Source organism: Nasonia vitripennis (genome assembly GCF_009193385.2).
Source record: "Nasonia vitripennis strain AsymCx chromosome 4 unlocalized genomic scaffold, Nvit_psr_1.1 chr4_random0006, whole genome shotgun sequence".
Lineage (NCBI taxonomy): Eukaryota > Metazoa > Arthropoda > Insecta > Hymenoptera > Pteromalidae > Nasonia > Nasonia vitripennis.
The window spans coordinates 1,174,154-1,188,512 of record NW_022279641.1 but is presented as its reverse complement, the minus strand read 5'-3'; the positions used below and the strand labels follow the sequence as shown (position 1 = coordinate 1,188,512).

The 14,359-nt window shown below is 40.1% G+C and overlaps 1 protein-coding gene and 1 long non-coding RNA gene across 14 annotated transcripts in view; both read right to left on the bottom strand.

The window, feature by feature from the left end:
- Positions 1 to 372: 372 nt before the first annotated feature.
- Positions 373 to 14,359, bottom strand: part of LOC100114925 (connectin) — a 237,217-nt gene continuing 223,230 nt past the window's right edge. For all 13 annotated transcript variants that reach the window (XM_032601995.1, XM_016986583.3, XM_032601996.1 and 10 more), the window contains 3 exons: positions 4,034 to 4,213; positions 3,508 to 3,608; positions 373 to 3,419 (listed from right to left, as the gene is read on the bottom strand). In XM_032601995.1, the coding sequence (XP_032457886.1) occupies positions 3,204 to 3,419; positions 3,508 to 3,608; positions 4,034 to 4,213 (497 nt within the window). In that variant the 3' untranslated portion in view covers positions 373 to 3,203. The remainder of the gene's footprint in view (positions 3,420 to 3,507; positions 3,609 to 4,033; positions 4,214 to 14,359) is intronic.
- LOC116417112 lies at positions 11,861 to 12,415 on the bottom strand. Its single transcript, XR_004227380.1, has 2 exons — positions 12,258 to 12,415; positions 11,861 to 12,143 (listed from the first exon to the last, which is right to left on the bottom strand). It is a non-coding gene; the product is annotated as an uncharacterized LOC116417112 (long non-coding RNA).

Sequence of the window (14,359 nt, the reverse complement as noted above, 5' to 3'; positions counted from 1 at the left end):
GCCGTGCGTCGTCCAGCGCGAGGACTACACGGCAGGTTCACGCTCCGGTGAGAATCGATCCGACGATCGCGTATGTACCGATAAAATTAGCCGACGTTTTCGAGACGATTCTTTTTGCAAGCAAGGACGCGAGCTCTGTTTTCCTTGCGATTTAAATTTTTTTGTTGTGCAACACATTGGTTGAAAACTAATGCGTTTGTTCATTTTAAAAATACGCAGATTTTGCGCGGATACATTCAAAGGTGAAACGAGGGGATGATGTGGAATTAAGAGACGTGCGATAGTTTTTATGTGTGGATTTATTCTTATCGCCATTAATAGCTAAATCTTATAAAAGAACATGTATGATACATAATACGCAGCGGACAATGATCCATAATAAGTATTATTTTATTTTTTTTTACTTGACATAATACGCAATTTTTATAATTAATATAAACATATTATACTGTGAAAGTTTTTTGTTACACACAAAGGCGTATTAGCGAAGCTTTGCAAATTCAAGGTAATACAATGAAAATAATATACAGTGTTTTGATGAATACGAAAAGTATAACGTAATCGCTTTTCACCGAAATCGGTACGTATATATAGTTGCCGCACGAAACCCAAACGGATGATAAAGGTTTAGAAAAAGTGTTAACACTATAATCTTAGTTTACATTTTCGTTTTAATTTTTATATATAATTTTCTTCAACGTCAAGCATACTTTTTTTCAAGTCTTGCGAAAAAGTGCGCTTTTTCCAACCCGACAGTTATAGGTACGTGTTCGACGTCGTTCGCTTATTCTGTATTGCAATATACGTTCTACAATGTAAATTACAAAAATGCAAAAGTGTAAACTCACGTAAAAAATTCGATGGAAGGTGTATGTGTGTAATATGTTGATGCTCAGTCTGTCAATTGCTTGTTCGTATTATATAAGGTACCTAAAAAAAATGATCAAAAAGTCGACGTGAATTTTATCTTCGATTTGTCCGAAGGTGCATGTCAATGAAAAGTGCTTAATAATGTACGAATACAGCGAATAATCAAATTTATTCACGACACTGATGCTAGGTCGGTGTAATATGCTGTCGGGTCGAAAATGGCTCGGAAAATGTCGAACTATCTATTTAAATTTCTATAGTTGTGTTTATTAATGCTTTAACAGTGTATTTCGGTAAATTCTTACTTTTAAAGAGAACATCGAAATTTCGTGAAGTCCCCCGGCGATCGCCCAGACGCGCGCGCCTTACATCGATACTTAATAATCTGTCGTTTATTTTTTTTTGTAGATTTTTTCTTTTTTTCTTAATATGCATAGACGAGTTGAACAAGGTTGTACAATATCTGCGCGTAATTTTCTTCTTTAATTCCGCTTTTCCTTTCATCTCCTTAAAAAAAAAGTCGTTGCGTGATACAAAATATTATAAATCATCAAAAAGTGGCAGAAATCATTCGAAAATTTTTCACACTTTAAAAACACGATGGCCAAGTATAATTTTTCCCCATTATTTAATTTAATATTATAATCTCGCATAGAAAAAGCGCAAACGAATTCCGCAATATAACGGGAATATATGATACTCATCCGTGCAAGCGGCATTCACATAAGTTTAATTACAAAACATCCTTCGCAGTCTTGAATCATTGTGAACGCATTATATATTGATCGGCAATAGTCGCACTACTATATCTCTAAGAATTACGTATAATTATAATTACAGTTAATACATTTACGATAAAGTCGCCTTATCGGTGTATAAAATGACCATCGATCGCTGGAGAAAAATAATAGCAATCTCGTTCAATCGTATTTTTCCCCAATAAACACACTCCAGGACGTTTTTCTTTCTTAGTTTTTTTTTCTTCGAATCCAAAATATATCAAAAAGATGCCTTAACAACGACGATGGTATGGTAATGGCTCGCGTCGGAGTAATAATATGCGATAACTTGCGTACAAACAAATAATGAAAGGCTGACCAGAGTCGTTAAAAAATTTCACTCAGCCATTATTGATCATTAAAACATCTTTTGGAATTCATCGATCGCCACCGATGATGGCTCCAATATGAAATTTGGAACAAATCGCGTATGCAGTAAAAGGACATGGGGTAACGCTAAAAATGGCACCTACAGAAAAAGCAAAAGTACTCAATATTCGTCTCTTATGTCGCGCGACAATACAGTATTTTTTGGTATTTACCTTTATAATACAATGACACACGTTTAATAGAGCTTATTCGCCGCGTGCTCGCCTTTTATAACGAGAGCGGGAAATTTGAATTTTCTCCTTTTCTTTTTTTTGTAATATGTTAATGCATTATTTATAACATCGCACGAAGAAAGAATCACCTAAGATTTACGCGTGGATCAATCTACAATTGATTCACACTGCAGTGTCGTTACTAGTATAACGTTTTGCTTACGTGTCATCGACTTCTATACATCCATCTCTTATACATTTGTTTAGTTAGAAACAACGTCTTACAGGGTATATGCGTAACCTGCAAAGATGAGTCATTTGACGAACTTAGTTAACGTTAATAATCGGTGTCACGAGAAGTGCATACATAATCCATGCGAAAATTGAGCAGAAGAACATCGATCCCCGGTAAAAAAATTAGATGACCTCCATCACCTGGACATTTCTCGACGAAACCTTCCCGCGTGCGACATGTATAATAAATCCGTCTATTAATACCGTGCTTCGCTTAAATTTTACGTTAAAATTTCTCCGTCCCCTTCCATTCCTATCGCTTTTTCCATCCTCTCTATTCTACCCTTTAGATTGTCTCACGTGACGTTCCTGTGGCTCGACATGAGAGGGCGCAGGCACATCACATACACACACACACACACTAAGTAAAGGGATCTCGCGCGAATCTACGCGCACGCGTGGGTATATACCTATTCCTTCGTCACATAGCTCACTCGTCTGAGGATTCGAACATAGTATCTCGGGGTTTCGAAAGTTCGGCTTCGCGACACTTTGTCGGATTAACGAAGAGCCAATAGCTGGACTTCAAATCATAGTTTAGCAAAATCAACCACGGAATCGAAGCGAACGAGCACATCTTTAAAACGATCTAATATCCATAAGTTCTCCAGCGCCATCTACGAGGCAACGTTCGCATCGAGTCCATCGGGAAGCGAACCTATGACCCGTGTTCGAATCCTCAAGCTTACAACTGGACCGGATAGCAGACTTGCGGTTTCTACGTCAAGAGGGCAAAAGCAATGACGAGTAGGCCAGTCGTAAGAGAGATGCTGGAGGCGCCCGATACGAAGGAGAAGATAGAGGAGCTCTGGTGGCGGCCTGAAGGCTGCTCCGATGCCATGACGTCCTCGCGCGACGCCGCTGGACAAGGCAGCTTGTCTGGTTTCAGCTCGAAGATGTGTCGCACGAAGGCTCGCTTACCGTTTAATTCGACCTGTGGACGAGATGAAGTGAGGGTCGATTATTGTAAATGTTTATCTTGTAAGATTTATCTTTATATTGGCTAATGGTTTTGCTCTTACCGCGTGTCCAATCGCAGGGTAGTCATTGTCGGCGTAGTCATCGTCGTAGTTGTTGTCTCCCAAGTACTGCGGGTCGTCCATATTTCCCTTGATATGGTAGCCTGAAACCGAAAAAAATATCGTCATTCAAACGTTGTTTATAGAACAGTGTGGCTAAAATCCGCTGTTAAGTCACGAATAGGCGAGACTTGCGGATTTTAGCAGTCTGTGCTATAAAATTTTATACGATACTCTTGACTTAAATGGTTCAGTTTTACACGGCGCTTAGCGCTGTAAAAAAGAACCATTTAAGTCACACGTATCGTAATGTACTATTTATTATCGCATTATTATTAAGTACACCAGACTCCAAGTCAGTTTATGCTAGGAAACGACAGGATTGCATCCGAAGAAAACATCCGTTTCTCATAAAGGTTGGAGAAACTTGAGAGTGAAAATAAATTAAGAAGCTCAGAAGCGAAATTGCCGTCTAGCCGTCAAACAGAATTTGGGGCGTTAGTCCATAAGTTCGTAAGTGGTCCCTCACCCGGATTGCGCACGACATCGAGCGCCCGGTTCATGTCCTCGCCGGAATCGAGTTTCACGTCGTAGCTGGCCTCGAGCAGGCAAGTCAGCTCCTCCAGGCCCTCGCGCAACTTCGCATTCTTCGTCTCGTTTCTCAGGCCCCAGATCCAGGTCAGCTTGCAGTCGCAGATCAGTTTGTTACCTGCAACACAAAGAAAAAGGATTTCGTTAACTCAATCATTATGTGTGTTCAATCCGAGCTCGATATTCGTATATTCATTTCGAAATTCGATATCAACAGTATGAGTTTTTGTTGAAAGTAGCGCCCCCATACGCGACGCGGCGGTGCTCTGCTGCGCGAGCTACGTGTGCGAAAGTGCGCCGCGCTCACTTATTCTCTGTCCGTCTGAGTTAGCGGTGCTGCGCTTGCATATATCTTATATATATATATATATATATATATATATATATATATATATATATATATATATATATACGCATATATACGAAGAAATAGATATTAGACCGGAAGTTGCTAAACTGTATAATAAATAAAGTTGAAAGTGATTAAGGAATGGTATTATGCAGCTTTCATTTTAAATATAATGTTGATGTTGCCGTTGACGGGTGTTTCAATAACGTTGAAATTCGCAACATTAAATCAGAATTGACGTTCACGTTAAAGTTTAAACACTCCTCTAGTTCCCGTTCCATCAACATAAATAACGCAAAGCATCCGAGAAAACGGTGAGAGCTGCACATCTCGCGAAAATCAAATTCCCTTCCACGTCAAAGTCGCCGGGCTGCGACGCTCCTCTTTCACGCGTGCATAATTCGCGCGCTGCACCGGAAAGTCAGCTCCCATGGCTGCAGACGTACAAGAGAAAGGGAAGCGTCATATCTTCCTGGGATGTCTGATAGAGAATCGCAAGTCTCTTCTGACCAGCTTCTCTCCAGGCTGTATTATTAAGCGATTAATTAAAATAGCCGAGCTGGCTTCTCTCACGTCCTCGAGGGACTGGCGCCAAATTATTCAGGATCGACGAGGGCAAGAAGCTCCGCAAGACACGACGCTCGAATGAGACGACCTGTATTTAAATATCCTGCGCGCTTATTATACCCGCGCTCCGGAATTTCAAATTAACGGGTCATTGGAGCGCGGTGCAGTCGAGCTGCGGATTACTTTTTGTGGATTTGGTTTCTTTAAGGAAGTACTACCGGTAGGTAGCTAGTCAAAACAAAGTTCACTTTTTATGTCTTAATTATTTGCGGGGTATACTTAATGATATGCATTAGTCAAGGTGCAACGAATAATGATTGTACATTCATATGGAGCGATTTTATTAATCATAATCATTAATAAAAAGTTTCAAACAGAAGCTGATTTGACTCATTTTTTTTAAGTTAAGTGTACTTTTTCAACTTTTCTTTGTTTATTACTACACCCACAGGCTTCAAATCATTTTTTTCATGCAATCAAATTATTCGTTAGTTGTTTAACTAACGTTCTCCGACAATTTTATACAATTAAGAGTTAAAGCAAAATGTGCGGATTTTTGGGACTTTGAATATACCTGTACACAAAGTTTTATAAATTTCTGAACCGACAATCTCCTACCGGTAGTACTTCCTTAAAATTCGAGTCGTTGACTTTGGCGAGGGAAATCGGATTTTTTTGTGACACGCTTTGCTTGGAATATCGCATCGCTTCAAGTGCACATCTTATATGAAAAACGACGCACGATAAACTAAAAAGCATTCCTAAGTAATAAACTCGCGGTTGTGAGCGTTGACTTTACAAAAGTAATCTTCCGTAAAGCGAAATCGTGAACAGCGTCAAAACTCCGTTAGCGTAGAAGTAAAAACTCATTTTTTTCAAAAATAAAACCGGCAGTCTCGTCGCGCCAGAAGACGCGCGTAAAGATTCGTGTCTCCGATAAAGCTCGATTTTTTTACCTTTACAGTCGCAGCCCTCTCTCTCTGCTCCTCCTTCTTTTCCTCACCTAGATGAAAAGCAGCGATCCATCCGGCTTTATTTCCCGGATATACGTTCGCCGGCTTCCATTTGGCATCGGAGCGTCATGTTTATAAATAAAGCTTCACGAGCATAATGCGTTTCCGCTGTCTCTGCTATTCTCCTTTTGTGCGTGCGCGCGTTCTCTATCCCTCGCGAGTTTCGCTTTTCGATCCTCTATACATGCGAAATACATCGCTTTACGCGCTCGCGATTTTAATAGACGGTCGAGTGTGCAAAGCGTCGGCAACGAAATAAAAGAAAGACACTATACTTCGGCGAAGCACGAAGCACTCGGCCGAAAAGCTTTCGTATCAAAACACACCTCACGAGCGGTCAATAAAAAGCCATATATCGGATCCACGCGAAGGTTCAGCGGATATCGAAAAAGCAGAGAGTATGTGCATAGTGTATACAGCAGCGAAGGAAAAGTCTGCCTTATGTGGTCTACACTCGTCGAGAGTCGCGTCATGAAATATGCACAGCTGCTGAAATTACTTGACTGATCGAGAGCTTGCAGCTATACCCGCCGGAAGCGAGAGATGTATCCCTCTCGCGGGAGAAATCATCCTTCGGTGTGCATCGAAATTTCAATCAACGTAATCGATGAACTCGTATAGCAAATTCCTTCGATGATCGATCGATACACGACCCCGTCAAACATAGCGCGGATATAATGTTTAATTACTTCGACGCATGTCAGCTCCTTCGCAAACTACTTCTTGGCTTATACTCATAAGGTATATAGGTATATAACATTGAGCAGTTCATCGCACTCTATACATGGCTTCTTTCAATCTCGCTAATGTTTCTACCACCAATCGATCCCAGCTGGCTCGATGCTCTTTCAAGCTGGACGTCGTGAAAGCCAAGCTTGTTTTTTTTTCTCTTTCATTTTTCGCGAGCGCGAGAAGGGCCAGGTATAGGTGTATTGGTTTTCTAAGCACAGTTTCAGGAAGAGAAGCCGGAAGTTTGCGAGGAACGACGCGTACGTGGGGCAGAGCGAGTTCTTTGGGATATTTCGTGAATGGCCCGTTCAAAGGGTTGCGGGGACGATTAAGGGGCCAGGGGGCTGAGATCGACCGACACTTTGAACTTGAAAGCTTTTTGTAGCGCGTCATTAGCGATGAAAGATTGAGCGTATTGATTTTGAAATAACGCTAAATTTCCGGGATGTGCATAATATATATTCTTCGGCTTGGAGTTTCCGTTCGCGCAACAAAGTCTCATCGGCGGAGGCTATATATGCGGAGGTATACACTCCGACGCTTTCTTTTCATTTCGGATTTTCGCGGCGTCTTATACGCATGCGCACATATATCGCGCTCGAGTTTCTATTTTCCATTGGCTTTCGGCTTGTTTTACTTGCGCATCGAATTCCGATTGCGAAAACATGAGATATTTCAACGAAAAATTCCACCCTCGTATATAGTCCTCAGTCCAATATATGTAACATCGCAAAAAAAAACGTTTTCTGGAGAAATCAATCTCACTCTGCCGCGCGCAGACATAGCGAAAAAATACTGGAGCAGCCGAGAAAAGAGCTCTGCAGCCGCATAAAGCGTCCCGAATCGGACTCGCGAGATTGGATCCGCGAAAAAACTTGGACTTTCCGGCAGGACAACACACAAAGCGCGCGCGCGCGGTATCGTCGACCGATCGCCGAAAGAGATTGCAACTGCTCTGCTCTCGAATGTCGAGTTTGCACTCGCTCTTTTTTCCCCGCAGAGCTCGACACTCGCTTGATTTCGAAATCGCTGCGATAAAAAGATGTATATAGGAAATTCCCTACAGCAACCGGAGCTTTTTTCTTTGCAAAAAAAAGGAAAGGATCGCATAAGGAACACGACTAGGCCCGCGCATATATTCATGCGCAGGCTTTAGTCGGTAAAATCGAAACGGGAAAATCGAGAGAAATTTCGCTGAGACGCGCAGCGCAGGAGTTGCATCAAAGGTTAATCAAGAATCCAACGGCGCGAGTTTCAACTGCCGGCTGATCTTATTACGCGCGCGCGCGCGCTCATTTCGCCTGCGACTCACGTCACTACTTTGCACACCTCGACGAGAGGGAGAGAGAGAGAGAGAGAGAGAGAGAGAGAGAGAGAGACGTGTGGAGTGGCTTCTTTTTAGGAAGCTGTATGTTTTTTCCTCTCTCTCTCTCTCTCTCTCTCTCTCTCTCTCTCTCTCTCTCTCTCTCTCTCTCTCGGCACTCTCGTGGAGGCAGCTTTTTCAAGGAAACCAATTTTTGAGACGAGAGACTCCTGATTGAGCTGAAGTGTTGCATGTATAATACAGGTAGGAGTATAGACGGAAATTTATAACTTTACTCTCTTGGATTGCAGAACAAAGTTTTTCGCGCGTTCGAAAAGAGCGTTTCAATTTAAAAGTACACACATTCGATAAGCTCTTCCAGTACGGGACAAACCCTGAACCGAACTCACTTATTCATAGGCCCGTGTATGATTTAAAAACTAAATTCTACGCTAGAGCGAGAAAATCCCTAGCACTGATACTTTGTCGTAATGCGCTCGCGCGAGCGCATGTGGATTACGCGTCTTTCCGCGAAAAAGCCGATTACGCGTGTTGTGCATTCGGCGAACACTCTTAATCACCCGCGCTTATGCGCTGATTAAGACTGACGCTTCGCCAGTCTGCGAAATTGTGCGAGCTGCAGGATTTGATTAGTGTAACTCGCTGCGAGAAACTTCCTAACCGGCGTGGATGTTGCTCTGGGGTTTGTTTGCTTGAGAGCGAATATCTGATTAAATTTTTCAGGCTCTCATCTGCAGTGGATCGTGTTCTGGATTTGTTTAACTGTACAAGACGGAGTGAATTTTCACTTGGCGTTTCGCTTGAGAATTTGACGGTGATGCAACTTGGTAATTTTCACGAAATTTAAAAACATTTCATGTTCCTCTGAGGGATCGCGTATACGCATGGCTATATTTTCTTAGTCGTCGGGCGCTTGCATTGTGGGCGCAACGTGTCTTCGGCGGCTATTGAAAAATTCTATGCATCGGTAAGCGCCCAGTCGAGGATCTCCCTGGACACGCCGTGGTCCTCACGTATGAATAGGCTGGGAAACGTGTGGTTATACAGAGGTGTATCCTCGAAAATTCGGTGTAGGGTTCGCTCGATTTCGCGCTAGCCTGATCGGATTGTTGTACGAGGCTCTAACACTTTTTTATAAAATTTTTGATAATAGGCGGATTCACGGATTTATTAAGAAAAAAGAGATCATGATATTGGCTTTGTAAGAATTGTAATCATGCTGTAACGGTACAATGTTACATGATTCTGGTGATTAATAAAGATAACATGCGACACCACATCTTCTCATAGAATATTGAATCAACCATAATAAATTTATTTTAGCTCCCTTTTTCTTACCATTTCTGGTCTCTTTATAACACTTGAGTTTATAAAAAATTACTATTCAATTTATTTTTGTTTATATTCAATTATTAAAATAAACAAATTAATTTTGCTTTAAAAATATTCAATATATAATCATCACTTTGATATTTTATAAAGCGGAAACACTAGGTGTTCAGTATGATTTACAACGAATACCTACTGATGATACCGTAACGGGCAATTATAGTAGTATAGGAGCGGACCAACAAGGCAGTTTTGGCATAAGTGGTGATATAAATTCTCACGAGCAGGGAAACAAAAAATGCCTGTGCGCCACCTATTGGTAGTCGAAAACAGTTTTGTTTTATGGATATCATAGTACTATTAACTTGGCCGAACTACAATTCTCTTTTAAAATTTACAAAATATCATGTCCGATAATATAGTTTATATATATAAAAATCGTTTTGTTCTCCGACTCTTGGTATAGTAGGTATAGTGGGTACTTTGCGACTGAACATAATATTGGCGTGGCTCTGCCGTCAAGAACCTCTCAAACAAGATGGACCTTTGGACTTCTGTATACTCGTGCTCGTTGTGTTCGTTGACATAGCGTTATGTGTACGTGGTCCACTATAATTCGATACGTTATATTGATTTAATAAAGGTCGCTGGCAAATATGATTTGCTTTGATTGGAATCATCGTCTTCTTCTAATGTATTATTCAAAGTTCATAATTTTAGATTGTTTTATACATAAAATATTTTGATCACAAATTAATAAAATGCATGTCTTATTAAAAACCAATAGACATCTGCTTAGGCAAGAGAATTAAAATTTTGGCAGATCCCATATAGTACGCCGAGAAAATTAAATATCCCAAAAAGCGTCGACGAATTCACGCAATTTTTCAATCCTCTGTGAAAATGTGGGCTCGTGCTCGGTAGGTACTTTCTAGCTGGGCGCATTATATGTGTTTACAAAATAAAAAGGGCAAGTGGAAACTCATTTGGCTTGTTCGAGGCGGGCGGGAAGAAAGATATGTATACAACAAACACATAAGCTAAGCAGGCGTATATATATATATATATATATATATATATATATATATATATATATATATATATATATATATATATATATATATATATATATATATATATATATATATATATATAGGCAGGATAGAGGAGACAGCCAGACTGGCGCGAAAAAGGTTGATAGGAGTGAGAAGGATGAGAAGACAAAATTGTATATAGGAAGCTTTCTTCTTTCGCGTATGAAACTATCTATTTTGAATGCTTTAGCTCTAAAAATATCTTTTTTGTTATTGCAGGGGCGTTTGAGATAGCTTTTTCTGTAATACGAGCAATGATTTGAAAAAACAGCAAATTATGTCTCAATTAACCAATGTCTGGTATACTTTAAAATGCTTTTCGTAAGAATTTAATTTAATGACTGACCATCATTTGATAGTAAACGCGATTTCTTTAAGAGCATATTTATTCGAAAAATTAAAGAACCACTAGCAGTAAATGTATCGAAGATGGACTTAAATTTGACAGTTTTACGCGACTGATGCATATGTTATTGTTTTATAAATATCTATTTTGTTTATCTACTGTATAGTGCGACCTGCTAAAAGCAAATGTAGGCAATTCGTGACGGGACATGACCTTAGTTTTTAAATGGCTTTGTTGGCTTCTTTCGAGCGAAAGCTTTGTAGGTATATAACTAGACACATTATTTATTTGAATATTAAACCTCAGAAGAAGTTAAAAACAGGCTTTAAGGAAGTCACATGTAGATTCCGATGAATCACTTCGTAAATTTCTTATTTGCAATGCTTGGACATTGATTTAAGTAATTAAAAATATGCTTTCATCAGCCAATATGCGGTATATACTTTTAGACGCTTTTTTCAGGAAGTCACTTTGCATAAATAAGTCTTGCCAAGGTTTAGTCGGCATCAATGTCGTTGATGTCTTGTAAAAAGTGATCTGCATTTTTTTATACAGCAACAATGCAATGTTAAATAGTATCTAACAATACGAATTTGTTTTATGCTTACAAGAACTGAATGCAGGAAAGGCCATTGCGGCTGAAATATGGAGAATCACTATAGTAGTGAGATAATGAAGATGAGTCTTATAATGACGGCCAAATATAACTGATAGTTTGCTGGCTATTGACTTACAGTTTAAAAGCTACTGCAAATATCAAAAACAAATGTGTTGTGAGAAAAAATTGTGAGTTGAGTTGTATTGCTTATTTTTATTGTGTGCTGATAAAATGATCTCTTTGAACCCATTAAGTGTTTTAACACAAAATCAGTATACTAGAATCGTTATTAGGACTTCAAATTTAGTCAAGAAATGGATTATTCGATTAAGGTTTTCGACAAAGCTTTTAGAGCAGTTCCGCTGTAATATATGATTTTGCAATTTATGGTAATAAGGAATGAAATAAACAGACAGTGACGTTTTAATAAATCATCTGTGCGATCGAGCTTTTATTTGCATAAACAGAATCGCATTTTAACCAATTTTAGGTACGCTTTTAAATGCCTTCCGAAAAAAATGATTAATAATACAGCACCGTGTAAAACTGAACCATTTTAGTCAAGAGAATCGTATAAAATTTTATAGCACAGACTCCTAAAATCCGCAAGTCTCGCCTATTCGTGACTTAACAGCGGATTTTAGCCACACTGTTCTATAAACCTCTTTTTCTGCACTGCAGGATCTTCAGTTGTATTCGCTATGACAATGCAAGAAATCATGGTGTTATTTACGATAAATGCGAACTAATAAAACGAGTTCGAGAATAATAATTTTAATTTAATAATTAATCAGACTATAATAATAGTTGTACCAATATTTACCGCCAGCGACGGGAGCTGCCATAATGGCAGAAAAATAGAGCAACGCAAGCAACAAGCAGATAAATAAGAGCTTCATGTTGAAGGTGGAATACGACTGGTTCGTTTGTATCTAGCTTATATACTTCTACAAACTCGTCACAATGTCACGTATACTATTCCAGCAAAAGATACATGATAACTCGCGCCTACTAGTGGCCTGTGACTCACGGCGGTGCAAACAATCGAAACGAATATATGCTGCAAAATTTCGCGCGGAAAAAGTTCCATCACAGCCGTAAACAAGAGCTTCACGCAGACATCCAGACGCATCGCAGACGAGACAGCGCTGCGACGATGGAAACGGAAGGGTGTTTAAGCAGGAAGGGGGTGTAGCCAGCCACCACGCCTATCGTCCCTCCGAATTTCGCGCCCTTCTCTCCCCCCTGTGAATGATTAAAACCTAATATAAGGGACACGCCTACGTCGGCAGACGACCCTCGCGCGTTCGTATTGTGCTATAGCAGCGAGAGTTTATACAGGTTCCGATGAAAATCCGCGAAAATTTTCTCGACGCCTCGATTTGCCCGGGTTACCTGCGGCTCGTTGACTCCGCAGACGTGATTTTCTCTCCCGAGGCGTTTCGAGCGTCGACTTGAATTCCTATGATATTTCGAGTTCTGATGCAAAAATGAAAATACGTTTCTCCATGTAGTAAACTCACGACGGAATGGCGACGATTAGGCTAATGAGACTCCTCTGACGTATATCACCTCCGCATCTTTATTTTTTCTTCTCACCCTATATGGCGCACATACGAGGGTGTAGTGTGCGATCAGCGATTCGAGCTGCACCTGCGGCCGGACTTTCAAATGTTTAACTCGTTTGGCTAATTACTTTGTCGTGCGGTCGATACACAGTGCCGTACACACACACACACACTGGAAACCAAACGCAATGAATTATTCGAAATCACGTCATTTAATGGAATTTGCATAATAGTAGAATCGGTATATGTCGGCGTAAGATTCTAAAGCCGAAATTCCTCAAAGGGCTAAGTACGCCGGGCATCGGATGTCCAGATAAACCGACGTGCCGTCTACGCTCGTGCGTCACGCGAGGCTGGACTGCCGCACACGGAATTAATTGGCGGCTATTGAATGCGCTGAGCTGATGTACTATGTATTGCTTTGGACCGTTGGGATCAGTGGTAATCGGAGAAGAGGCGATGCCCGATTTGGGCATTATTATACTCGGGACCGTCTTGGCTGCTGACGGCTGTGATTTTAAGTGAGTACTATACCGGTAGGAGATTGTTGGTTCGGGAATTGAGATTTGGTGTGAAGGTTCAGATTTTACTATGATAAAGTTGGTTAGTTTTGAGTTTTGTAAATCCTGACATTTAATTGCTTTAGCTCCTATAAAAGTGTCGGTTCAGAATTCACAAATGAGAGTTTTACTAATGATTATAATAAATATTCGCTTAATGAGAATGAGAAATCATCAGGTGTTTTTGTTATTTCATTATACTTATGCAACTTCTATTATTAAGTACATACCGCGAATAATTAAAAAAAATTGGATTTTGCTTTGATTAGCTATACCTATCATGGTACCTTATGGGATCTCACTGTTGACAAATATTCTTTAATAATTTATATTTTTCGAAGCAGAAGCATGTAATTTATTCGTACTGCCAGTCAGCTTTTATTTAACTATAACACGTGTATATTTTTTTATGTTATAAACAAGCGCATTCGGTTATACCGGGAAAAACAGTATGAATAATTACTTGCGAATCGTGACCGATATTTTCCGAGCAAACATCGACGTGAATGCGAAGGAAAAAATTCCCACGTATATAAACCCGCCACATATTTACCAACACTATCCGAGCAGAAAATAATAAAAATAAATAAATATCCCCAGCAAACGACGCGATCGCCCGTGATACGTCGTGCGAATTACCGCGTTTTTGCAGTGATTTTTCGTAAAAATAAGAGGCCGTAGGCGCGAAAAAAAACACGCAAACACATCCACACACAACACCGCCGAAAATAAAGAAAGCCTCGGCGAAATGGCCTGCCAGCCGCGGAAAAAGGCGCGAGAAGTAAGG